This window comes from Canis lupus, chromosome 28 (assembly GCF_048164855.1).
Source record: "Canis lupus baileyi chromosome 28, mCanLup2.hap1, whole genome shotgun sequence".
Classification (NCBI taxonomy): domain Eukaryota; kingdom Metazoa; phylum Chordata; class Mammalia; order Carnivora; family Canidae; genus Canis; species Canis lupus.
In genome coordinates, this window is record NC_132865.1 from 36,425,982 (window position 1) to 36,453,529 (window position 27,548).

Genomic DNA, 27,548 nt, shown 5'->3' on the forward strand with positions numbered 1-27,548 from the left:
ATAGACCTAGAGAACTGTAAAAGAATAAACGTGGTAATTTGTTAAAACAGCAATAGAAAAATAATAAATTATATGCTATGTGTTTACTCCTAGGGTTTAAAACTTGACTGAAACGTAACATTTTTAGTAGAAATGTGTTGGTTCTACTTATAAATCCCTTTCAGTGCTGGTCAGCAAAAACGTGTTAGGGTCGCCTGGGTGGGTGGCTCCGCGGTTGGCTTCGGCCTTCCTCCCGCTCCTTCCTTCGCTCGGGGTGTGATCCCCGGGTCCTGGGTCGAGTCCCCCGTCGGGCCCCCTGCTGGGAGCCTGCCTCTCCCTCTGCCTGTGTCTCTGCCTCTCTCTGTGTCTCTCATGAATAAATAAATCTTAAAAACAAAAACGTGATGTTACATTTACGAGACTGCCCACAGGGTGTAGCACCGAGTAGCGTTACTCATTATCATTTAGGACAAGGAGCCTAGTTGAGGCCTGAACTGGGGCAATCCCCGCTCAAGTCAGAGTTGTCAAATCTGCATTTTCGGCAAACACGAAGACTTTGATGTAACAGCAAATACTACATGCAGCACATTACTTGCTAAGCCTGCAAACCGACGGGAAGACCACTTTCGTGATCCACTTCTCGGCATCAGTTTTACCCTTAAAATCCTTGTAAGAGCCCCTGCTCCATTGAGCCGTTAGGTCCCCGTGAAGTCAATCTGTTGAAAAGCATTAAACATATCGAAAGAATGACGGTCTCGATAAACGAGCTTCGGCCTGCCTCTGCCTGGGGCTGGAGGCCCCCACCCGCCGCCCGGGCCGCCAGGACCCCTACACGCAGGAGGGCCCCGCGGGCCGCTTCGGAGCTTCCGGCTTCCGGCTTCCGGCTCGTCACGTGGCTCTGGGCACGTGACCGAGGCTCCTGTCATCCTCCTGCGGCCGCTCCTGCTCCTGCTTCCTTCTGCCTGTGGCGCCCTCAGCGTCCCCTGGGTGCGGGAAGCTCTGCACCTCCCGGGGGCCGTGGCTCACGCCGCCGCTCAGACCTCGGTTCCGGGCCGGAGACGCCAACTCGACACCGACTCGGGGCCTCAGCCGGCGGCGGCCCCCACGGCCTGGACCGCAGCGTCCTCCCCGCGGCGGCTGGGTGAGTTGCAGCGTCCCCGGGGCTTGCCAAGTGAGGCCGCACCCGCCTCTTGTCCCTTGGCGGGGGCCGAGGGAGGCGGCCCCTGCGGTTGCCCGGCTTCTCCGGTGCGTGCTGGTTGCTCGCCGCGCGGGCCCCGCCAGCCGCCCTCCCGCCCGGCGGGTCCAGATTTCTTCCCTTCCGGGCCTCAAGCGGGTTTACGGACCCGGGGCTGCTTTCCTGCGGGGCAGGGGATGGGAGGGGCGGGCAGAGGAGAGGAGGGGGACGGGGAAAGTGTGTTTCCCCGGGATTGGGCCACGGCCCTGGCCTGCGGAAGGCTCGAGTCGTTGGGTGACTTAGACGTCGGTCCTGAGGCACCGCCACCTACCCCAGGGGGGCCGCTGGGCCTGAATCCGCTGAACAGGGTTCCAGCCTGACCCAGACACAGCCGGTTTTACCTCTGCCCTGCCCGTGTATATTGCTTTTCCTTGTTTAGGCAGCAAACCCTCAGATGCAGAGATTAAGTGCCAAACCGACTAAGGTCATTGGGGTTGCAGAATAGGATTTTGGGTATGGTTTTAGTTTCTTTGTGGCTGTGGCAGTGAACTTACGTGTTGTGAACCAGAACCTATATATTTTGTACTAAGATAAAGACAGGCTTAAGAGTTCACCGTAAACTACCTTAAATTTAGAAACGAGAATTACATAAAAGCTCATCACTGTCAGTTCTTGCTCTCAGACCAGACTCATTGTTGGTTGTATCTAAATTTTAATTAGTGTCTGTTCCAAAACTTTCTCCCAAAATTGATTTCGAAAATGCCGTGAACTTTGGTTGAAAAAAGAAAGCTCTGTCTTTGAGGAAATTGCTTTCCCATTTTGGGGTTTTTAATTTGAATAAGTCATTTTAGAGGGCACTTGTAGGTTTTTTTTCTTAATATGTCACTTCAAAATGATGCTTAGTAAATGTAAATAAAATAATTGGTCTTTACTATACAAGTTTTGATTTTTTTCTGTCGGAAGAAAGTTGATCCCAGTTGTATAGACATTTAAACTGTTCATATGCCTATTTTATTTAAGCATGACTCCTCATGTCAGTATCTTAAAGTGTTACTTTAAAAATCTTACCGCAAGATTAGTGCCAATAATTAAAAAGAAAACTTTTCCTGGAAATGTAAAAACCTTTAGAAGACACTTTATGGAGTGGTGCATAATTGGGCAAGATATGGAATATAATTATATTAATATTTAATGTGTAGGATATTCAGTATTTGAGTTGAATGTGTACAGAGAGAGTAAGGTGATGATATTAATTACAACAATAATGATAGTAGTAATTGTTAAAAAAAATGATAACATTTGGTATTCTGGTTTCACCTTGCATCAAAATTGAAGATCTGTTGAAAAAAATCCAAGATCATAAAATTTAGATGACCAAAATGGATATCCGAGGTGCCGTGGATGCTGCTGTTCCCACGAACATTATTGCTGCCAAGGCTGCAGAGGTTCGTGCAAACAAAGTGAACTGGCAGTCCTATCTTCAGTAAGTACCGATTTGCTGTGAATCATGGATAATCATGTGCTTTTGCATCAGTCTTTTTCATGATCATGCTTCTATGAGAGAGATACTGGAAAAATACTAATATATGTGGAAGAAAACACTTCCTCCTTAGAATTCTTACCTGTCCTAGGGAGACAGTGTCGTGAGCTGGAAACAGCTTGAGGCTCTAGCTGGGGAGTGGAGCTGCTCAGAGCAGTTTTGACCTTTTCTGTCTGGAAAATTGTACTTTTTGAATGAGTAGGAAATGTGAGAGGGATGTTCATGGGATCTCTAGGCGGGAAGGGGATAATGGGCAAAACCTTCCAGACTGGCTTGGTGAGCAATGTGGGGACAGAGGTGTTGCAGAATGGCTCATACAACTAGTAAAAAGTGTGGATGTTTGAATTTCAAGACCTGGGTTGAATTGTGTTTCTTCTATCTACTAGATTGGTAATTGTAGGTGAATCTTATCTTCTCTGAGGTTCATTGACATAAATGTGAAATGGGGATACATATCTCCGAGTTGTTGCTTAAATAGTGTACTTAAAGTATTAACACAGTTGAATACAAGCATTAGTGTGTTCAATATACTCTCAATAAATTGTAGTTCTTTCCCCTTCTTTCTTGTATGCATTAAGACTTAGCATGCTGGTGTTCTGTATTTATCTGTAAAGTAACGGTTTAATTATTTTTAACCATATTTTATCATACCGACTTTACCTCAGATCTATTTATTTTGGTATATTTATAAGAGTAACTTATTAAGGAAACTCAGTTAAGATTTGGATATACATTTTGAAAAACAAATTGAAGAATCTTTAGTTTTATATTTAGCAGTTTGCTTTGCTGTAAGAGGGACATACAAAAATGTACAAAAATGATACATTTATTTCTGTTAATTTAGTCACTCGTCAAACATTTATTGCCTGCCCTTCAAGTTTGAGGCATTTTTCTAGGTTTCGAAGCTTCAAAAGATAAACTTATTAATCTAGTAGGGAAGTCAAATATATACATAGATAATTTAAATTTAGTTTGTTAACTGAGGTAGTAGAAAGATGCACAGGGGATCATGAGTGGATAGAAAAAGGACAGCTAATCTTATCTCCAGGAGAAGATGGTCTCTTTTCCTGGAGGGGATGGTCAAAGGTAGGGAATTAAAAAGCAGCATGCTGGGTGGGGGATAACACATGTTTTGGAGGCAGGCAGTGGGGAGGGCTGAGGCTGGAGAGACAGCCAGAGTAGCCAATTGTAAAGGCTCCCCCAGGAACACAGTTTTAAAATCACTGTTGTAGGTATTGGGAATGACTGTTGTTTGTAGGTGGGGGTTAGATGTCAGATTGCCTTTTGGCTGGATTGTTCTACTGACAATGTAGAGGGTGGATTTGTGGAAACAAAGCTAGAGCTAGGGTGAGGCTATAGCAGTATCAGGGTGTTGCAATGGATAGAATTGAATAGATTTGAGAAAGTCTTAGTGATCAATTTAATGTATAAGAGTGAAAATGAATCTAGAATGAATCAGGATTCCTACTTTAAGGGACTGGATTGAAATGGGGCCATGGACACAAGGGCAGGAGGAGGAGGGACTTTCTTTTCTTTCTTTCTTTCTTTTTTTTTTTTTAAAGATTTTATTTATTTATTCATGAGAGACATAGAGAGAGAGGCAGAGACACAGGCAGAGGGAGAAGCAGGCTCCATGCAGGGAGCTCCATGTGGGACTCAATCCCGGGTCTCCAGGATCGCGCCCTGGGCCAAAGGCAGGCGCTAAACCGCTGAGCCACCCAGGGATCCCCGAGGAGGGACTTTCTGATGTTTTCTCTGTTCATCTATATCTGTGTAATTGTTTAAAGCCCCTGTGAAATTAGGATTTTAAGCTCTGTTTCCTAATTTTAGCCTAGAGTGTTTTTAGACTAGAGGACAGGAGTTTCATGTTTATAAAGCTTGACTCTGTTTATAACCTAAATAGAATGATATTGTTATTGATAAGAAAGCACTGGCTGACTGGAGAAGTTCTCTAGCATTGGCATTTGGGACATTTTTCATTCATGGAGATTTAAAAAAATTTTTTTAAAATTTTTATTTATTTATGATAGGCACACTGAGAGAGAGAGAGGCAGAGACACAGGCAGAGGGAGAAGCAGGCTCCATGCACCAGGAGCCTGATGTGGGATTTGATCCTGGGTCTCTAGGATTGCGCCCTGGGCCAAAGGCAGGCGCTAAACCGCTGCGCCACCCAGGGATCCCTTCATGGAGATTTTTAATTGCTTTCTCTTCTGTTCTTCCTTTTCCGAGGCCTCTGTACTACTAAGTTGTGGTTTTGTCCTTTATTCCGTTGTCCATCTCATGCATTTCTTTATAAAACCTTCCTACTCTCTCTGTATGTCTGTACACATATATTCACCAAATGTTACTGTGTGCCTGCTGTTGAGCCAACTGTTGTGGGGACACTGGTGGGTGTGAATTGTACTTGCCCTAAAAGAGCTTAAAAATCATTGGGGATGGCCACAACACATGAATTCTCAGAGAATCCTGTATCACATCTTATTCCGATAAAAGAGTCCCCCAAAGTCAGAAGGCCAGTATGCTCTGTTCCTTACAAACTTTAACATGTTATGAGAATACAGTGTTTTAAAAATGTATGTAGATTTGGTTAAATTTTTTCTTAGTAATTGAACTAGACAGCACATAAATGAATGGGCTTGGCTATCTTTTAGTCAAGCTGGACTCTAGTAAAACTATCCTGAGGATACAAGAATCATAAAATAGCATTCTTCCTCTGGTGTTTAATATCTAATGAGGAAACAGACTTTTAAATAAAAAATTAAATAATAACTTTTGGGAAGCATTAAAAATGGAGATAAATGTGAAGTTTTCTCAAATAACAAAAGCAGGGAACGAATAATTATCTGGAAGCATTGGGAGTGACTTCACAGAACACCTGAAGATACTCGTAGGAGTTGTCCAAGCAGAGGAGCTGCAGCTGTGGTGAGAGAAACCCTAGGGGGAGGAGACGAGCTGTGGAAGAAGGCCCGCTGGGGGAGCTTCCGGTAGTTGGGTGTGGCTCCCTCCTGCCCGTTGAAGGACAGTTTGTGGCACGTTTCCTCACTGGCCCTGTTGGCCCAAATTTATTAGCCATTTTGACACTTCCCTTCCCAAACCATCCATGTCCAGACAAATTCTTTTAGCTCTGTATCCGAAACCCATCTTGGATCTGACCATTTTTCTTGCTCCACACTCACTGCTCTATGTAAGCTGTCATTATTGCCCACATGCTCTCTTCTTACAGCCCTTTGCCTGCTGTTCCTGCTTTTACCGTTCCTCATTGGAGCAACTGTTTTTTTTTTTTTTAATGAAAAATATTGATTTAATTGACTACAGTGTTATGTTGGCTTCAGGAATACAGCATAGTGATTAGATATTTTTATACATTATGAAATGATCACTTGGTGTGTCTAGTTACCATCTGTCACCACACAAAGTTAGAACAATATTATTGACTGTATTCCCTATGCTGTACTTTTCATCCCTGTGACTTATTTATTTTATAACTGGAAGTTTGTACCTCTTAATCCCCTTGGCGTATTTTGCCCTTCCCCTCACACCCCTCCTCTTATGGTCACCACTTGTTCTCTGTATCTGTTAATGTGTTTCTGTTTTGTTTGTTTTTATATTTTCATTTCCCCACATAATGGAAACGTGAAAACGTGCAGTATTTTGTCTCTGTCTGACTTATTTTCCTTGGCATATTACCCTCTAGGTCCATCCATGTTGTACAAATGGCAGATTCTCATCCCTTTTGAGTGGCTGCATGATATTCCATTATGTATACACCACATTTTCCTTATCCAAATGTCTGTTGGTGGACACTTAGGCTGCTTCCACATCTTGGCTGTTGTAAATCATGCAGCAGTAAACATTGAGGTGCACATATCTTTTTGAATTAGCGTTTGTTTTCCTGAGATAAATATCCAGAAGTGGAATTGAAGAGCAGTTCTTTACAGCTCTGTGACAGTCATTTGAAAATATGAATCAGATTATGCAACCCTGTTCACAAACACCCAGCAATTCTGCTTTTCTTGCTCTTTCCAGCTACTGCTGTGCCACTGTCCTTGGACTTATACTTCTGTCTAGAAGTTCCTCCCTAGATTACTTGGCTCATTAACTCGCTTCATGCAGGTGTCTGCACAGGTGGCCTCAGAAAGGCCTTCACTGTAGTGTGCCTGGGTGGCTCAGTTGGTTAAGTCTATGACTCTTGGTTTTGATTCAGGGCATGATCTCAGGGTCTTGAGATCATCAGGTTCCCAGCTCAGTGGGGAGCCTGCTTTCTCTCTCCTTCTGCCCTCCCTGCCCATACACTCTCTAAAATAAGTCTTTAAAAAAAAATAACATGTACATGCTAATACAGGTTTTTCTACCTAGGTGCTAGGTAGAACTGCCGTACAAATTCACAATCTGACTGATATGAAAAAAGTAATGCGGTCAGATGTGTGCTTGAGAAAACTGGCTGGTGGTAGGTAAGAGGGATGTAGGGGAGGAGTGGATCATTACCTGAGGGCTGAGCTACTCCAGAGGCAGGGAAGTCTGGAGGAGAGTGATGCTAGGTGGAAGGGTTGTTAGGACTGGTTGCAGGCAGGTCTCTAGAAAAGAGACAAGAGTCCCTAAGTTGTAGGTTATGGGACTGCTAAAGGAAGATTCAGAAACAAAAGAATTTAAGCAAAAAAGAAAAAGTTACTTAGAACAAATGCAAGAAAGTAAGACTTGAGAAGGACTGGCTTACCAAATAAAAACCAGTTATTTAAATGGAAAAGAAAGCTGTAAAATGATAAGGTCACCAACTGTAATCTTCATTGTACACTTTTTTCATGGTAGAAAAACCACAATTTTTTCACATGATTATCCTATCTGCAAAGGTTGTGATATGCTTTTATATAACAGCATAGCAAAATTTGGGGCTGCAATTGTTTTAGCTGGGAAGTTCAGTTTTATGAAAAAGACTGCATTTGTTTTGGGGCCAGAACTGGACACGATGACCTTGTTATTTTGGTCTATCCTAGGGTACAGAGTGCATTTTTTCTTGCTTGGTATGTGAAGTGCTTAGGCACAAAGATAACAGGGCAAAGTGTCTTTTTTTTTTTTTTTTTTGTTAATTTCATTATCCCATTAGCCAGTCTGTGATGGAGTGTGTGTAGGGATATATGTTAGTGATCTCAGTTCTGTCCTTGTAGGGTCTGGAGTGCCTGTGTGCTTGCTGTGTGGGAGGAGAGGTCCCCATGTGTGAGTGGGCACTGCAGCAGGGTGGCCTGGGCTGGAGCTGAAGACTGTGAGCTACCAGCACAGAGGCTAGCTGGGAGCACTCAGGGAGGATTCAGGGAGTGCAAATGAAGAGAGCCTCCCATAGAACCTGAGGCAGAGGGTAGGAGATAAGGAGTCTGTGAAGAGCACTAATGAATGGCCTGAGAAGGACGAGAAGAATCTGGAAGCTCAGGAAGAGAGTGTCAAGAAATGGTTATGTTTGATATAGAACTTTGCCTGAATTCCTGCTGGGCTCTTTACCTTCCTCGCTCTGTGTTCCCCACTCCATCCCTGGTCTCCTGGGAGCGCTGCCTGCGTAGACTGCCTGTACACCAATCTCCATGTCAAGGCTTGCCACTAGGAACCCAATCCAAGCCAGATCTGAAAAAGGACTATATTTCTGTAACTATGTGTATGGGGAAATTGGCTTCAAATTCATTGTTTCCCTAATTGGGCTTTTGTGGAACACTAGTCTCTCAACATACTTGGGGGGCAGGGGGTGAGGAAGGGCAGTTTTTTAACTACCGAGTTAAAAAATATATTGATGCTATTTGAATGACAAAGCATATTATAAGACATTTTTAATTTTAAACTTACATTTACTTCATGCTTACATCCATCAAGTGCTTTTTCTTGTATTTTTTCATAACTGCTCAGCAGACCAGAGCAGGTAGTATTATAATTGCCATTTTTCTGGTGTGGCAAACGTTGCTCAGAGGGGTAGTGACCTGCTAAAGTTTCACAACTGGAGTTGGAACTCTTCCTCAGATTGATGCAAATTCTATACTTTACCCACTATACTGATAGTCTGAAAAGATTGATGTATGTCCCGAAGTATCCAGTGTCACAGAAACTAGCAAGGCTGTTTTGCTGATAGGTCTTTTTACAAGGTAGTGTCAAATGGGTTGACAAATGGGTTTGAGTTGTTGATGAGCTGAGTGAGTTAGTTGTGAGGTTAAGCTGAGTTGGAAGGGAAGGCGATGATGGTTCAGTTGTGATGATGTTGAATTTGTGAAAATGACAAGAAGTGGAAGATAGTTGGAAATGGTTTGGCAGAGAGAGAAGGCTAAACTCTCGGTTTAAATCTCACTCAAGGAAAGAATTTGGGAGAGAAAAGCAAGATTCCAAGGATTGAGCCTGGAGAGAAGCCTTGAGCAAAGAGCCATTTTCGAGGAAGGGACCCCTGAAAGAAGTAGGAGGAAAGCAGGATAGTGTGGGAGGATTGCCAAAACAGGGGGGTCAAGATGGCAAAGTTATTTTTTCAGAGAGGAGGAGGATCACATTTTTCTGAGTCCAGAGGGAATATGAGAATATGCTGGAGGCAATGATTGTAGAAGTTCATATAAAGTGGCTTTGGTTTTGATGGAGTGGAAAACCAAGTGAATTTTTTGTCTGGGAAGGGGATAGGGTGAGACTTTGGACAGTGCTAAGAGGTGTCAGTTATTGAGTGCTTCCTACTGGCCAGGCACTGCGCTAACTACCTTCTGTGAATCATTTAACACTATCCTCAAATCAGCCGCTAATGGCAATGTGCATATTAGTCCCATCTTGCAGATAAATTAACTCAGGTCCAGAGAGGTTGCATGGTCAGTACGTGGTGGAGCTAAGCTTGTTCTCAGGTCTGTCTGATGCCAGGACCTTGTGTGCCTACCATAGGTGTTAACTACTGAGGAGAGAGGAGAAAGATGAGGAATTCCTGTATCTCTTGCTCACAGTGACAATTCAACTCTTACTAAAGAAAACCAACTTATTCTTACTTTCTAGGGGGCAGATGATTTCTGCTGAAGATTGTGAATTCATTCAAAGGTTTGAAATGAAAAGAAGTCCTGAAGAGAAGCAGGAGATGCTCCAAACTGAAGGCAGTCAGGTGATGGATATAAACATTATGTTATCAATACCTCTGTCATTAAAAATTCTAGAAAAATTTTTTTAATGACTTTGTGATATTCCATTGTAGGTATGTATCATTATTTAGCTAAAAATCCTTTTTTATTGAAAGACATTTGAATGATTTCCAGTTCTCTTTGTTCATTTTGGAAAAATGTTATAATGGGTATGTTTATTCCTCTATCCTTTAATGCATTTCTGAAAATCTTTCTAGGATAGATTCCTGGAAGGGGAATTAAGTTTCAAAGCATATGTTGTTTTTAAAGTTGCTTAACTTTTTTTTTTTTAGAAAAATTTCCCCACTTTATATTTTCACTAGAATATGTTGCAGTCCTACTGTCCATCAGATTTTCTGATGTGGAGTCCTGATGGCCTGAAGGACCCTATATGCAACTCAGTCTGATTCTCACAATAATCTTGGGAGATCTGTGGGGAAACATGCTCTTGGCTCCAGAGAATTTGTTTGTTTTTGTTGAATTCCAGACATTATCACATAGTTAATAAGTTGTAGGATGGAAACAGGTCATGGCCTTCTGATTCTAATCCCTAGTACTCTTGTTGCTGAAGTGTTCTGCTTCCCAGCAAATGCAAAAACAAAACAAAAATAACACCCAAAATCAATGATAATTTTTGGGTGTCTACATAACTTAATCTTTATTGTTAACATGCAGTCAGGAGTTATAGTTGGTAGGTCTATTTAATAGTAGTAAACACTGAAATTTATCACGATGAAATGATCACAAATCTAATGCAAGTCATAGTATGTTTCTCCCATACTTCATCACAATGTTTGTAAAAGATATACATTTTCTGTAATTAGAATCTGTTGTTTAATAGCATTTGTATTATAATTTGTGCAAGATAAATAATATTTTACTGAAATTCCATTAAGTTGTTGTGTTTGTGGTTGAAAATAACATTACTTTCATTCTTTCCCAGTGTGCTAAAACAGTTATAAATTTGATGACTCATATCTCCAAAGAACAGACAGTTCAGTACATACTAACTATGGTGGATGATATGCTGCAGGTACGTATATTCTTTAGTTAAATACATTTGATGACTTGGTGATTTCATTGTTTTCTATTCTGTACAAGTAACAATATTTTTGTTACTTATACCATGAGTTTTCTTTTACAGTTGTAATTGCTAATAGTGTTAAAGATGGGAATGCCCACGCACTAGGTTACAGGATGCCTAGAAGTCAATCTGTATTTTTTTCCATAATACCTCAGTAGTTCTGTGTTGAATACTGGTGATGTTGGGTGAATCACTTGAGGCTTTCTGGATGCTCTTTGTACTTACAGGTGATGTGGCTTCTTTTCTTTCAGTCATTCAACAGATTTCAATGCCCCTGCTATGTTCTAGGCCAGTGCCAAGCACTGGGGGTTCAGTGCTGAATGTAGGCAAGGTGCTTACCCTCAGAAGTCTTGTCTTTTGGAAAACATTTTGTGGGGACACCTGGGTGGCTCAGCGATTGAGCCTGTGGCTCAGGATGTAATGCCAGAGTCCTGGGATCAGTCCCATATCGGGCTTCCTGCATGGAACCTGCTTCTCCCTCTGCCTGTGTCTCTGCCTCTCTCTCTGTGCCTGTCACGAATAAATAAATAAAATCTTAAAAAAAGAAAATATTTTGCTTATCATCTGAGACTTTTCCAGTTGCATAGTTTTTTTTCTTGTTTTACTGTCCCTGAACACAGAGGGGCTTCCCTTATTCACAGTTCTGTATTTTACACCAGAGTATCATCTAGGTTTAAATTGTTGGTGTACAGAGTGGTTCTTTTTTGAGACAGGGAACCTGGCTGCTAAATCCAGTGGCTGACTGCATGTCTCAGGACTTAAAGAACAGTGTCAGTCTGGTTGTTTATGTGGAGCATTGTTTTGTCAGTTTATAAGGAAAAACATTTATTAATGGCCTACTGCGTCCCGTTGTACTAAGTTTTTTTATTGGAGTTCAATTTGCCAACATATAGCATAAAACCCAGTGCTCATCCCATCAAGTGCCCCCCTCAGACCCAGTCACCCCCACCCCCCGCCCACCTCCCTTTCTACCACCCCTTGTTCGTTTCCCAGAGTTAGGAGTCTTTATGTTCTGTCTCCCTTTCTGATATTTCCCACTCATTTTTTCTCCTTTCCCCTTGATTCCCTTTCACTATTTTTTATATTCCCCAAATGAATGAGACCATATAATGTTTGTCCTTCTCCGATTGACTTATTTCACTCAGCATAATACCCTCCAGTTCCATCCACGTCAAAGCAAATGGTGGGTATTTGTCTCTTCTAATGGCTGAGTAATATTCCATTGTATACATAAACCACATCTTCTTTATCCATTCATCTTTCGATGGACACCGAGGCTCCTTCCACAGTTTGGCTATTGTGGACATTGCTGCTAGAAACATCGGGGTGCAGGTGTCCCGGCGTTTCACTGCATCTGTATCTTTGGGGTAAATCCCCAGCAGTGCAATTGCTGGGTCGTAGGGCAGGTATATTTTTAACTCTTTGAGGAACCTCCACACAGTTTTCCAGAGTGGCTGCACCAGTTCACATTCCCACCAACAGTGCAAGAGGGTTCCCCTTTCTCCACAATCTCTCCAACATTTGTTATTTCCTGCCTTGTTAATGTTCCCCATTCTCACTGGTGTGAGGTGGTATCTCATTGTGGTTTTGATTTGTATTTCCCTGATGGCAAGTGATGCAGAGCATTTTCTCACGTGCATGTTGGCCATGTCTATGTCTTCTCTGTGAGATTTCTGTCTTTTGCCATTTCATGATTGGACTGTTTGTTTCTTTGCTGTTGAGTTTAAGAAGTTCTTTATAGATCTTGGATACTAGCACTTTATCTGATAGGTCATTTGCAGATATCTTCTCTCATTCTTTTTAGGTTGTCTTTTAGTTTTGTGGACTGTTTCTTTTGCTGTGCAAAGGTTCTTATCTTGATGAAGTCCCAATAGTTCATTTTTGCTTTTGTTTCTCTTGCCTGCATGGATGTATCTTGCAAGAAGTTACTGTAGCCAAGTTCAAAAAGGGTGTTGCCTGTGTTCTTCTCTAGGATTTTGATGGAATCTTGTCTCACATTTAGATCTTTCATCCATTTTGAGTTTATTTTTGTGTGTGGTCTAGTTTCGTTCTTCTGCATGTAGATGTCCAATTTTCCCAGCACCATTTATTGAAGAGATTGTCTTTTTTCCAGTGAATAGTCTTTCCTCCTTTGTCGAATATTAGTTGACCATAAAGTTGAGGGTCCACTTCTGGGTTCTCTATTCTGTTCCATTGATCTATGTGTCTGTTTTTGTGCCAGTATCACACCATCTTGATGACCACAGCTTTGTAGTGCAACCTGAAATCTGGCATTGTGATGCCCCCAGCTATGGTTTTCTTTTTTAAAATTCCCCTGGCTATTCGGGGTCTTTTCTGATTCCACACAAATCTTAAGATAATTTGTTCCAACTCTCTGAAGAAAGTCCATGGTATTTTGATAGGGATTGCATTAAACGTGTAAATTGCCCTGGGTAACATTGACATTTTCACAATATTAATTCTGCCAATCCATGAGCATGGAATATTTTTCCATCTCTTTGTGTCTTCCTCAATTTCTTTCAGAAGTGTTCTGTAGTTTTTAGGGTATAGATCCTTGACCTCTTTGGTTAGGTTTATTCCTAGGTATCTTATGCTTTTGGGTGCAATTGTAAATGGGATTGACTCCTTAATTTCTCTTTCTTCAGTCTCATTGTTAGTGTATAGAAATGCCACTGACTTCTGGGCATTGATTTTGTATCCTGCCACACTGACAAATTGCTGTATGAGTTCTAGCAATCTTGGGGTGGAGTCTTTTGGGTTTTCTATGTAGAGTATCATGTCATCGGCGAAGAGGGAGAGTTTGACTTCTTCTTTGCCAACTTGAAGGTCTTTTATTTCTTTTTGTTGCCTGATTGCTGAGGCTAGGACTTCTAGTACTATGTTGAATAGCAGTGGTGAGAGTGGACATCCCTGTCTTGTTCCTGATCTTAGGGGAAAGGCTCCCAGTGTTTCCCCATTGAGAATGGTATTTGCTGTGGGCTTTTCGTAGATGGCTTTTAAGATGCTGAGGAATGTTCCCTCTATCCCTGCACTCTGAAGAGTTTTGATCAGGAATGGATGCTGTATTTATACAGCATTATACAGCATTATAGCTCAGGGTCTAAAATGAGTCTCTAGTAAGCAGCATATTGATGGATCTTTTTTTTAAAATCTATTCTGATACTCTGTATCTTTTGATTGGAGCATTGAGTCAATTTACATTCAGAGTAATATTGAAATATATGAATATAGTGTATTAGATGTATTACCTGTGAAATTGCTGTTCCTGTAGATTGTCTCTGTTCCTTTCTAGTCTTTGTTGCTTTTGGTCTCTTTCTTGTGCAAAGGGTCCCTTTTAGTATTTCTTGTAGAACTGGTTTAGTGTTCATGAACTCCTTTAGTTTTTGCTTGTCTTGGAAACTCTTTATCTCTCCTATTTTGAAGGACAGCCTAGCTGAATAAAATATTCTAGGCTGCATACTTTTCCCATTCAGGACAATGAATATATCATGCCACTGCTTTTTGGCCTGCCAAGTTTCTGTGGCTAGATCTCTGCTAACCTTATGAGTCTACCCTTGTAGGTTGAGGACTTTTTGTCTCCTTCAGAATTCTCTATCTTTGCAAGTTTCACTCTGATATGTCTTGGTGTTGACCTGTTTTTGGAGATTCTGAGGGGAGTTCTTTGTGCCTCTTGGCCTTGAGAACCTTTATGGTTCTCAGCCACAATTTGTTCAATTAAACCTCTGCTTTATTCCTGCTCTTCTTCTGGGACTCTTGTGATACAGATATTATTATGCTTTGAGGAATCTCTCAATTCCCTAAATCTGTATTTGTGATCCAGTAGTTTTTTGCCCCCTTTTCTTTTCAGCTTCATTATTTTCTGTAATTTTATTACCTATTCGATCCTCTGCTTCTTCCATCCTCATTGTGATTATATCCAGTTGGTTTTGCATCTCAGTTATAGCATTTTTAAATATCAGCCTCACTAGTTTTTAGGTCTTTTATCTCTGCAGCCAGGGTTTCTCTGGTCTTCCATGTTCTTTGAAACCTTGTTAGTATTATTATGATTGTTACTCTAAATTCTTGTTCACATACATTGCTATGTCTCCTTTGAATAAATCCCTGGCTATAATTTCTTCTTGATCTTTCTTTTAGGGATAATTCTTCCATCTTGTTGCTGTGTCTAGGTTTCTGTCTTTTGCATATTATGAAAGCTTGTTATGTTTCTTGGTCCCAAAAGTAATACACATTAAGAAGGGGTCATGCCCATACAGGTCTAGGGCCTGGCATTTCAGGAAGTGATTCTGGTGTATGCTGTGTCTACTTTGCTGTTGTGTTTGACAGCTCTTTCCCACAGGTTGGTCCTCTGTAGAGTTCCTCCTCCTTGGGGAGTGTTTGGACCTTTAACTAGCTGTGCTTTGATTTGTTTGTTAAGACAAGCCTGGTTTAAAAAAAAAAAAAAAAGATCCGATCCAATAAAAGACAAAAGGAAGAGTAAAAAAAAGCAAACAACCAGACAAAAACTATAAGCTTGATTCCAAAGAATAAAAAAGAAAGAAGGAAAAAAAAAAGGAAAAAGAAGAAAGAAAGCCTGATCCAAAAAATGAGAAAAGGAGAGAAAGAAACCAACAAATGAACCAAAATCTCTAAGCCTGATACCAAAGGAAAAAGCAAAAAAGAAAAAAGAAAAGAAAAAAAAAGTAAAATAAGTAAGAAATAATAATAAAAAAGGAAAGCCTAGTCCTTTTTTCACCATAACTGAAGCTGATGCTGAACACTGTGTGCAGGAGACTTGGTATACACGGGGGGCCTGTGTTGGTTTTTTAAGGGAGAGGCCTGCTAGGCTGGCTCACAGTCAGACTTGCTGTTGTAAAGATGCTCTTGTCAGGTCAGGGGGATAGGGTTTAGTGTAGGGGATTCTGGCCTCTACTGGAGGCATTGTGTTTCTCTCTAAAGTCCTGTGGTACTGGTGGGTGGTTGTGTGTGTGTGTGTGTGTATGTATGTGTGCTTGAGTGTGTAAGATGGCATTCCCTGCCCTTTCATTCCTCAGATGGGGAACTTGCAGCCACTGCTGTTCAGGAAGTCCTTATCGTAAAGCGAAAATCTCCCCTTCTGTGTCTCAGACTTTCATCAGATCCTGTCTTCAATCTGTCTGTGCCCAGGCATGCCCAGTGCCACAATTCTCCTGTGTTTTATCTTTGGCCAGGGGCGGGGATTCAAAACTCCAAATCTTAAAGGGCCCATCAAAGTGCCTTCCTGCTCCCTTACCCTAGAGGAGAGCCTCCTGGTGTGCCCAACACCATTCTGTCCCAGAAAATCAGTCACACGGCTTATGCAGAGTGGCTGGACTTTGTTGTGGTGCATCATAAAAAGCTGTGACCAGGTTATCTGTCCTCCGCACATAACACTTCTGTCCTAAGCTATTGAGTGGCTGCTTAGTGGTGACTCACGGGTCTTTTGTCCTTGGAGAGGCAGCATACAGTCTTCTGAATGTGCTTCAGGAGTATGACCCAGGGGATCCGCACACTGAGACATCTTGTGCGAACCCTGGATGCTGCTCTCTCCCTCTCCCTTCCCCAAAAGGGCTCCCTCCTTTTCATGGCAAACTGTGGCTTTTTTCTCCAGTTCACCACTCTGAATCTCGCATCTGCCACATTTTGTGCTTCCAGTTCTGCAGACTGTTTTCTTAATCCTCAGATCGAGTTCCTTTTGTTCAAAGTGATTTTCTGTTTATCCAGCTGATTTCCTGTTTGAGGAACGAGGCAAGCTCAGGGCCCCCCTCCTATTCTGCTGTTTCAAATCCTCCTCTGCAGGAATTGAAACCACAAAGGACCAGTCAAGGAAGAGGAGTTTTTTTTTTTTTTTTTTTTTTTTTTTTTTTTTTTAAGATTTTATTTAGTTGAGAATAAGAGAATGAGTGAATGGGGAGAGGGGCAGAAGGAGGGGGAGAGAGAGAATCCTCATTGAGTGAGGGGAGGCCCTTGTGGGGCTCAACCTCACAACCCTGAGATCATGACCTGAGCTGAAATCAAGAGTCAGAGGCTTAAATGACTAAGCCACCCAAGTGCCCCAAGAAAGATGAATTTTAAACTCATTTCTGTATGAAGTGTACTTTATTCATTTATGTGTCAATGATAGTTACAGTTTTAGCTTGGGAAATAATCCACCAATGGAATAAATGATGACCTATTCAAATTTTGAGTCCTTTGATAAAATCAGTATCATAACTTGCAGTTGTTTTTCTGAACTATAGTGATTCATTACTTAAGGAGGTGTTAGTCTCTTCCTCAAATAAGCAACTGTTAGCAACAACCAAAATTAAAAACAATGTATTTAAAGGAGTTAAATGTTGATCTGAAAATTATTGTTTATGTGATTTTTTTGTGCTTTTACCAAATACTGCTGCTTAGCGACTATACTCATTCAGTGAATCAGAAAGTGTATTTGAGCTAGTGAAATGCAGATAAAACTTAAGTGAGAAGTAGAGTGTGCATGATTTGAGCTAAGAATTAATTGTTCCTCAAATCCTATGTCTATCTGCTAGTGTTATATGCTATTTTTTGCTATCTTCATCTGCCCTAATTTTTCTATTATAACATGCTAGGAGTACTCTGATTTTATTTGTGTGGAGACAACATTGGGAAGGGCAGGTCAGAGGTTCAGGCTCAGAAGAAATATACCTTAGATTTCTACTTCCTTCAGGGTTGCGATTTGCTAGCTTGGCTCACTTAAAGCTAATCATAATAACTAAAGGTGATTTTATTTTATACTTTCAAATATTTATTTATTTGAGAATGAGGGAGAGAGAACATGTGCCTGTGCACATGTGTGCGTGTTTATGGGGAGGGGCAAAGAGAGAGGAAGAGAGAATCTCAAGCAGACTCCTTGCTGAGTGTGGAGCCCAGTGCAGGGCTTGATTCACAACCTTGATTGAGATCATGACCTGAGCCAAAATTAAGAGTCACCTAGGCTCCCCAAAGGTGATTTTATTTTTAAAGCATCTATGCCTTCCCCCTTCACCACCCACCATAATAGCAACTGGAAGAAGAAAACACACTGACTAAGGAGACACAGAATGAAAGGTTGAGAAGCAGTGCACAGTAGTAAAATGCATTCTGAATGGTAATATCATTTTTTTCTTTTTTAGGAAAATCACCAGCGGGTTAGCATTTTCTTTGATTATGCTAAACGCAGCAAGAACACTGCCTGGTCCTACTTTTTGCCAATGTTGAATCGCCAGGATCTCTTTACTGTTCATATGGTAAATTTTTAATTGATAAGATTTCTGACTTGGGGAAGAAGCATACTTGGGCTATTTATGACTTGGTAACCTCCCAGTTCCCAAAGGAGTAATGGCTGTGATGTTAACTTTTCAGAGCAGCATTTCCTTATTAATGGTTAGTAATGTGGGGATATTGGGAAGACAAAGGAGATGGAGTCACTCTGATACAGTTAAAGTTTTTGAGAGTATTTGTTGAGTTCATTAGCATAAAAACCTTTACTAGATTACAAGCACAAAGAGCTTTCAATTGTCTGACAGGATTAATCACATTTTAGTATAGAAATATAATTTTTTTAGAAGTAGCTACAGTGTTTACTTTTTATTTATTTACTATTTATTTATTTAAAAGATTTTATTTATTTATTCATGAGACAGAGAGAGAGAGAGAGGGAGAGACGTAGGCAGAGGGAGAAGCAGGCTCCACGCAGGAAGCCCGACGTGGGACTCCATCCTGGGACCCCAGGATCACGCCTTGGGCCAAAGGCAGGCGCTAAACCGCTGAACCACCCAGGGATCCCCTACTTTTTATTTTAATTTAGTAATTACTTGTTTTTTAATATCACAAACACACTCTTGTTTTAAACTTACCCTGAAAGGCTATCTTTGGATGTCTTAACTCTGAACAGTCTCTTATGGAGGCTAGAGAAGGTATGAGAGGAGAGTTGAGAGAATAAATCTTTGTACCAGCTTTTTCTATTCAGTGGGCTGCAGTGCGGAGCTCCTGAGGCTGTTCATTTCAGTAGATGTCTTTGAACTTTTGAAATCAAGGACTACTTTAGTGAAACATTTTTGAGCATGTGTCTTTCTCTCCATATGTATTTATAGTCATTTATGTATGAGTGTATTCATATATTTTGCATTTTATAAAGCCTTTACAAAAAGAGAAATTAAAAAGGAGGACTCATGAAATTATATTTTAAAGAATACTATTTTTAAAGATTTTTATTTAATTATTTGAGTGACAAAGTGAGAGACAACATGAATGGAGAGGGAGGGGCTGAGTGAGAGGGAGAAGCAGACTTCCTGCTCAGCAGGGAGCCTGATGCTGGGGCTTGATCCTAGGACCTTGGGATCATGACCTGAGCCAGAGGCAGGGATTTAACCAACTGAGCCACCCAGGTGTCCCAAGAATACTTTTTTAAAAAACAATACTGTATGTATGTATGTATGTATGTATTTAATTTTTAAAATTTATTTATGATAGTCACACAGAGAGAGAGAGAGAGAGAGAGAGAGGCAGAGACACAGGCAGAGAGAGAAGCAGGCTCCATGCACCGGGAGCCCGATGTGGGATTCGATCCCGGGTCTCCAGGATCGCGCCCTGGGCCAAAGGCAGGCGCCAAACCGCTGCACCACCCAGGGATCCCCTATTTATTTATTTTTTTTTATTGTAGAGACTTGGGTCTTTTTAAGTAGAGACTTGTTTTTATTGTTTGGATACATGGTATAAATGACTTACTAATTTTGGTGGTTTTATAATAAAATAGATAAATATATTAAAGACCACATATACATTTAGGGTAAGATTCAGCATCATTCATTGTGTAGCCAGAACTATGTTTTAATTTCTTTATTATTTAGGTTACTTTTGGCTAATCTCAACAATTCTGAAGGTCGCACGGTCATTGGTTTACCACATGCTGATGAAGAGCTTATTTCAAGAGTGAAAATGTCATCTCCATTCCTTTATCTTTTCCATGTTGCTTGTGCTTACGTAGCTGATAATGTTTTCAATCCCTGATTTCCTTATAGGAATCCTTTCAAGTCACATATCTTTGTGAAAGTTAGATCAGTTTTAAATGTATCTGTAAATTCACTTAGTGAGGCACATGAAAACATCTGTATGTCACAACTCTGTGCATGATTCAGAGTGCTGTGGTTAGCCTTCCGTGGTGTAGGATTCTAAATCTGCTCTGGCACTTGAATGCCTGCCATACTGACCTTGAAAATATGCCTTCATCGCCTGTGTCCACTATCTTCATGTGTAAGAACAGTTTACCAGTATAGCTGTGATTTTGGGTTAGCTAACCTCAACCTCTCATTCTCTACTAGGATTAATTATTACTGAATAATTGGAGTTTTGAAACAGTGACTTGGTTTCAGAAAGTACTGAAAGAATATTAAATCGGGTTTGTGTATGGACAAGTAGTATTTTATACTGCCTGTGTGTGTGCATAAATATATTTTCCAGATTTATCAAGGTATAATTGACAAATTGTAAGGTATTTAAAATGTACAACATGATGATTTGTTATTCTTATACTGTCTATTTAATAAGAAAATTCATGATTAGTTTTATAGCTTGAAGAAACCTGAGAAATATTTATTTTAAAAGATTTTTTATTTATTCATTCATGAGAGATACAGAGAGAGAAGGGCAGAGATATAGGCAGAGGGAGAAGCATGCTCCATGCAGGAAGCCTGATGCGGGACTCCATCCCAGGACTCTAGGATCACGCCCTAGGCCAAAGGCAGCACTCAAGCACTGAGCCACCCAGGCGTCCCCTGAGAAATCTTTAGATGAGGGAAAAAAGGTTATATCGAGAGATGGGTGTTTAATACCCAGGATGTATTTTTTACTAAGATACAGATTTTTGAGTGTGAGGACTCACAAGGGGCTTGGAATAAATGAAGGTAGCAGCTGGCAATTTGTTGTAGACATTGCTCCAAACTCTGGCAAGTAATTTGGAGAAGTCTATAGGTTTTTGAATAATAGCATCTACAAATTATTAAAAATACTTAGTACCTCCAAAAAAGAAAAAGAAAGACTCTTTTGAGTTTTGCTGGTCTTATAATGAATCCCAATCTTACTTTTGAAACTGAAAATAATACAAGGAATGTCATGAAATTCTTAAAATGTATCTAATTTTGTTTTACCTTAAAGAAACTATTTAAAAATACATTTTGACTCTTTTGCAAAATATATTTTTAAAAATGAAATGCAAACTTATTTTGGATGAGTATTAACAAAAATCATGCAAAATGGTTATGAGTCTTGCTTTTGAATGTGATTTTAGAATCAACATCGTATTTAAATACATTTTTATTTTTCAGGCAGCAAGAATTATTGCAAAATTAGCAGCTTGGGGAAAAGAACTGATGGAAGGCAGTGACTTAAATTACTATTTCAATTGGATAAAAACTCAACTCAGTTCACAGGTAAAAGACACTTTTTTTTTTTTTTTTACTGTTTTTGAAAGGCATGTATACCCATATTAAGCTATTTATGATAATACGTGAAATCACAAAAAAGTTATATTAAATAATGCCATTTTGAGCTTAATAAGTCAAACGACTCTTAGGTATGATATGCTTCACTTTTTCTTTCTTTGACTAGCTTCAACTCAAACCTTTCTATCTTTCTGCCACTTGGAATTTTCATTCATGCTTTTCAGTGGGCAGGGAATCTCTTTGCAGTTGGCTACCAAGATCACACAGGTGGGAGAACTAAAAGGACTTGCACAATTCCAGAAAGCATATTTATGTAAGGCTTGTAAGAAGGGAAAAGAAACAGTATAGCAGGAGACAGAGTGCAGGCAGGTTTCAGGCTGAGAGACTTCAGGTGCAGCTCCCATGTCTGCTTTGGGACCCTGAACCTCCAAGATTTGTGTGGGATACCTTTGGTTTGGGGAGAGCTCCTCACAAGTTTCTAGTGTATCATTTATGTCCTTCTGGCCACAGAACAAGCCAAGCTGTCTGACTACACCAATAAACAAACTGGCTCTGGGTGCTGCCAGGGGAGTTTTAAACTACGGACAGCACATTACAGATCATTGGCCAATCCAGTTATTCTAGTGTTGCCAAAGAGTCCATACCAGGCTTTGAGGCACCCCTGGGTAAGCCTGGAGCTGCTGGATCCAGCTGTAAGATGACCATTGCCAAGTGGCCCCTTTCCAGGATTTATTGTGTCACTCTGAGATCAAACATTTGGGCTTAAGGTTAAATGTGAAGCCTACTTACTGCCATATTGGTTGCTTTCAGACCTCCCTAGTTCTACTTCTCCATGGAGGAAATAGCTGACTGGTTAAAGGACAGAAAATTACAGGTTTTCTGTTTTTGTCTTCATGGTTTCCTAGAACAGGCAGATGATAAGATACTTATGGTGGCTCAGTGGTTCTTTCTTTCAGCCTTCCAGTGACTAATATTAGTGGTAAGGGGAGACTTGGGAATGATCCTCAGAGAAGGAGTGAGATGAAGGTGGGTGGGGAAGGAGTATTCTGGGGAAGAAAGGGTAGAAGAACATGAGATTTTGATGTGGGGATGGCTTATGTGAGGAATGGCACCAGAAAAATAATATTGATAGTGTGTTGTCAGTGTTAGATTGCAAATAAATGTCTATTTGAAATAAGCTTTTGGAAAGTTATAATTCAGATTTCAGGTGACGTTTTAATAGATTTTAATTTGAGGCATAAGAGAGATAGCATGACGTTTTACTTGGGTTTATTTTTTTAAATTGTTGCTTGCTTTTTTTGGGAAGTCTGTCTTTTATATTTGTATAGGGATATTTTGGAGTGTATTGAACATAATTAAGTATTTTTTATGTCAGCATAAATTTTAACAGACTTTTTTGCTTAGTTTTTTTTTTTTTTTTTTTAAATTCGAGAGAGAGAAAGAGATCACATGAGTAGAAGGAGGGGCAGAAGGAGAGGGAGAGGAGAAGCAGACTCTCTGTTGAGTATGGAGCTCAACACGAGGCTTGATCCCACAACCTTGAGATCATGGCTTGAGCAGAAACCAAGAGTTGGATGCTTAACCTACTGAGCCACCTCGGTGCCTGAGGCTTAGTTTTTACATAGTTTTATAAGAGCCACAAATTTGCAGATTTTACTGACTTTGTGAGATATTTAAAAAACGTGTGATTTAGAACATGAAAAATAGGTGTGTAAAGATGAGATTTTAAATTTCTAAGTGTATATCATTTGGGATCAGAATGCTTAACCTTCCCTTCACCCTTCCTTTTTTTTTTTTTGAAATTAGTTCTTCTGAACAAACTTCATTGTTTTAGTGTTAGCTTTGTGGTAATGGTAGTGAGGCTCTGTTGTAATTTGATTCATAAAATGGAAATCGGTAGGAAAGAATGTATACTGTAGTTTGCTACTAACATTTTGAGTTGTTTCATCTTAGATTTCTCCTTACAAGAATATTTGTTTTGTGCTTCGCAGATGACTTGTCACTTTTGGAATGATTAACTGTGATTATAACTGTCCAGGAATTTGGGGAAATACCTTTATCATCACTAGTGGGAGCAAAATATTTCAGTGTCTAGAACAGTTTTCATTAGAACTGAGCTTCTCAGTATCGGATAAATGCTCTAAAAGAGCTTTTCTTTATCTTTCTGCTGTATTCTTTTTATCCCTAACTCTTTGGCTTTCTTTGGTTATGGTATGGTGTTTCTGCTTTGCAAATCCTGCTACAGAGTGAGGACATCTTCAGGATGCCCAGGCCCCATTCTGGCTTTGTTTCTCAGAGTCTTGTCACTGCTTGTGCTAGGATCTGAATTGCATTCTCTTTCTTGCTGTGGACAAACACTTCTTCCATAGTCTTCTAGCAGGATCAAATCACAGACATGTTATTTAAAGAAGGAAACCTAAGATTATTTGGGATTCTGTTTGCTACTTTGCTTAAATGTCATTTGATGGCACTGTATCTGAAAGGTCTCTTTTTCTCTATCATTAGTGTTTTCTCCCTCATAAAAAGGACCACAATTTCATTATTTTAATAGAAATAAACTTTCAAAAGTCCAAATTAGTTGCAAGTTTGGATATTTTGTTGGCTTTATAGTGACAGGAGCTTTTTCATTTTTGGTAGTTTAAGCAAGCATTATATATGGGTTGGGAGGTTGCCTAATGCTTGACACTTAGTAGATAATAGATAAAATTAGTTTGAGTAAAAGAAAATAAAAATATCCTTTCAGAAATTCATTACCACTTTTCTCTTGCACATTCAACCTTTGACTTTCTACCTTAACTTTTCTTTAGTTATTTCTATGTGTCATTTAGACATTATATAACATATGAAATTCTGATTGTCATTATAACTTGCTAGTATTGCTGTTGATAATCTATTTTTAAGTTCTGTGTGAATCTTCCCATTATTAGGCGCCTATTTTGAAAGCTTTGCCACAGAACATAGTGTAGATCGTTCAACTTAAGACAGTCATCTTACTTGAAAAACAATTCAATAAGTAAGTCCTGAGACTTGGAAATTTGTACCAGCTTCACTTATGAAATTTAGCTGGAGCACAGTATTCAGTTTATTATTGTTCTGTTTAATTATCTGGAAGAGTGTAATATATAGAATATTTTGTGTCATCCTCATGCTTTTTATTAGTTGATAACTCCATTAAGTAGGATTAGGAAAATTATAAAATTTGCTTAGCTCCCTTTCATAAGTTGATTAATTAGGATAAAAATTAAAAACAAAACTAAGTAATAAGTTATTTATTTCGTAATAGAAACTGCGTGGTAGCGGTGTCGGTGTTGAAACAGGAACAGTCTCTTCAAGTGATGTAAGTATATTCCTTCTTAATTCCCTGGCCTCCTAACACCGTGAATATAAGTTATTTTGAGTCATTTAAAAATTTAAAGATGTTTACTAGTCCCCAAATGTAAATCTATATTAACCTTTAGTTAGGTTAATAGCATTGTAAAAACTATAAAACTATATGTTTATGTATATATAAATATTTGTGATCTGTTGGTAGACAGGAGACTTGCTCTTCCCTGTTGCTCTTCTTTTCAGGTCTCTTTATCTTAGACCTGAGAATCAGTGGAAGAGTCTAAAGTCAGATATTCAACTGGAGTGAACAATCATAAGGTTACTCTCTTCAAGCTTCAGTTGTTTGATAGCCTATCCAGTATCTAACAGATACGTGAACAGTGTGTCAGGGAGTTGGAAACAGTTCAGTTACTTGTTACTTGTACTGTATTGCTTAAGGCTTTATGTGGGGCTGCATGCTGACTGGAACCCCCACTTGCCCTTTTCTTGACTAAACTCTCCCCACGTTTTTGTAGAGCCAAAAGTGTAAAGGTTAAAATTAATCATGTCTCCCCAATTCCCTTCTTGGTTGGAGTTCTCTTCCTCATTTGGGAACAGTTTATCTTTGTTGTGTTCTGAATAGTTCAAGAACTGGCAATAAATTTGGACATGTAAGGGTTGGCATGATTAGAACCAGTTGAGAATAATAAACTGAAATAAAAGAATAAACTGAATAATAAAAGAAAGTAAGAAATGTAGGTGAGGTGCATCTATCTTCATTTGTGGGAAATATCTCTGGGAAACTGGAAAGCATCTTCTGAGGATAGTGTCTACCGCCTGCCTGTAGTAGACCTAAATGAAGTTCTGTAGAAGCCATTTAATATCCATATTGATTACCAGTGCTTCTATAATCTGCACGGAATATATCTGTTTGTGTGCTCTGAGACTGCAGATGGCAGCAGAACTCATTTTCAAAGCCAAGAGCAGGGCTTCTCTTGGAGCATGGGTTGAAGGACTTGACAAATAGTGTGTTAGGCCAGAAAATGGCTGTTAGGTTTCTGAAGTGGAATCAGAACAATGTGTAGAACTAGGTGAGCAGTCTTGGGGTCAGACTAGGGTAAGGAGATCGTAGGTTGGAAGTCTAGATATTCAGCCCTAAGCACATGTTTAATTTGAGAATCTTTATTTTCGTAACTTGAATTATTACATTTGAAATTTTGAAAAATTCTTTAATTCATGTATTAGACTTATTGATAAATTTTTAAGAAGGTGTTTTTGGAATTATATATCTTATAAACTTATTTCAGTGATTATTAATGTGTTTGTAAGTTATTATAGTTTATAGGATGAGTTGCAAGCTCTGGTGACATGACATTCTTAATTTTGTTTTTTCTGTGTGGTGTATTGGAAAAACAAAACTAAAAAAAAAAAAGGAAAAACAAAACTAATTAATTGAATTGGCAGTGCATTAGTTAAAGTGGTTTACCTGGTAGACTCCCACACATACATCCCAAATAGGATTAGTATCAGAGATAATCGTAAGGCAAAGAAGGCCTTTAATTTTTGACCTTCTTCCCTTTTGTGCCCTTCAAACTTAAACATACTTGATGTCTCTTCTTGAAGGTTCTTACTATTTCAGATTGCCATCAACTTGGAAAGCAGACTTTAATAGTTGAACGTCAGGTGGTAGCTTCTCCTCTGATATGATTTAATAGAGGAATCTGAATTGATAACTAGTACTTATTGAGCTCTTACTCTGTGCCCGGCACTGCTTTATTCATTCATATTTACATGTCCTTAAATGTTCACACTTCCTCTCTGACTTAGGTATTACTGTGAGCCACATTGGCCGCATAGAGTGCAGTATCAGTTTGCCTAAAGTCATTTAGCTAGAGTAGCAAAAACCCCAAAGAAAGGAGTTTCTTGCCAAGAGAATACATTTTGAGGCAACAGAAGTGCAGTTAGATCTTTAGGCATTTTCCAAGTCTCATAGCCTGCTTGGCCTTGTCAAAATACTGATATATCTTAGAATCCCTTTAGGTTTTCCAAGAGCATAGAAAAGCAGTTTGGGAAATTGCATTACATGATACTGCCACTTGATGTCAGTATAAAACAAACAAAAGTTTTATATTGCAAAATGTGAATAAGAATGATTCAACAATCTTACCTTTAAAATGGCCACAGAAGCATCATCAGAAGTTATAAGCTGATTATTAAAAATGTTTTTATTTAAGTGACATTACACAAGTAGACTTTCCTTAGCATGCCTTCTGTTATCTTTGCTTGAATATGAAAATGATAAATGATGCCAAATCTTACGCACTTGCCTTAAACTCTTCAGTTCTATACTGGCTCTTGAACGTGAGTACTCTCAATCTTCTATTCCGAGGAAGCTACACAGCTGTGGATGTTGATTAGTGCTGATGTCCTGATAAAAAGATGAATATTGCGATCTCTTACAAGCTTTGCAGGATTTAGAAAGAATTTGGGGATTTGTTTTGTTTGTTTTCTTTTTCTTTTTCTTTTTCTTCTGTCCAGCTTTACTTATACTAGTGTGAGAGGGAGCAAGGTGACCACCCATTCGATTGGGTCCTGATCTCTGGCTATTTTGTTGCAGATCCAGTTTAGCATTTGTTACTGCTAGATAAACATTGTCTATTGATAGTAAATAACTTGATTAAGTTGCCAGCCTCTCCTTATTACTTACTTCATCTTGCCTTTTAATGTTCTGGAATAGTTCTGTCCACCAGAACTTTCCATGATGTTGGACAGTTCCAACATTATGGAAATACCATTATGGTAGCCACTGTGTGGCTGTGAAGGACTCGGAAAGGTAGCAAGTGCAAGTGAGGAAGTAAATTTTCAGTTTTATTTAGTTTCTAACATTTTAAAGTTTTTTTTTTTTTTAAGATTTTATTTA

The 27,548-nt window shown here is 39.6% G+C and overlaps 1 protein-coding gene across 7 annotated transcripts in view; it reads left to right on the forward strand.

Annotated features, from left to right (window-relative positions):
• The window catches only part of ATP6V1H (ATPase H+ transporting V1 subunit H), a 167,319-nt gene that overhangs the window by 39,574 nt on the left and 100,197 nt on the right, over positions 1 to 27,548 (forward strand). For 2 of the 7 annotated variants that reach the window (XR_012020195.1, XM_072804616.1), the window contains exons 1-7: positions 867 to 1,120; positions 2,489 to 2,636; positions 9,687 to 9,789; positions 10,749 to 10,838; positions 18,017 to 18,130; positions 21,206 to 21,310; positions 24,606 to 24,659. Coding sequence is in view for 6 of the 7 variants with exons in the window: in XM_072804616.1 (XP_072660717.1) it covers positions 2,524 to 2,636; positions 9,687 to 9,789; positions 10,749 to 10,838; positions 18,017 to 18,130; positions 21,206 to 21,310; positions 24,606 to 24,659 (579 nt within the window). In the remaining variant the exon portion in view is untranslated. Of the gene's footprint in view, positions 1 to 865; positions 1,121 to 2,488; positions 2,637 to 9,686; positions 9,790 to 10,748; positions 10,839 to 18,016; positions 18,131 to 21,205; positions 21,311 to 24,605; positions 24,660 to 27,548 lie in introns of those variants that run through there. The other 5 variants (XM_072804613.1, XM_072804614.1, XM_072804612.1 and 2 more) reach the window with 4 other exon arrangements.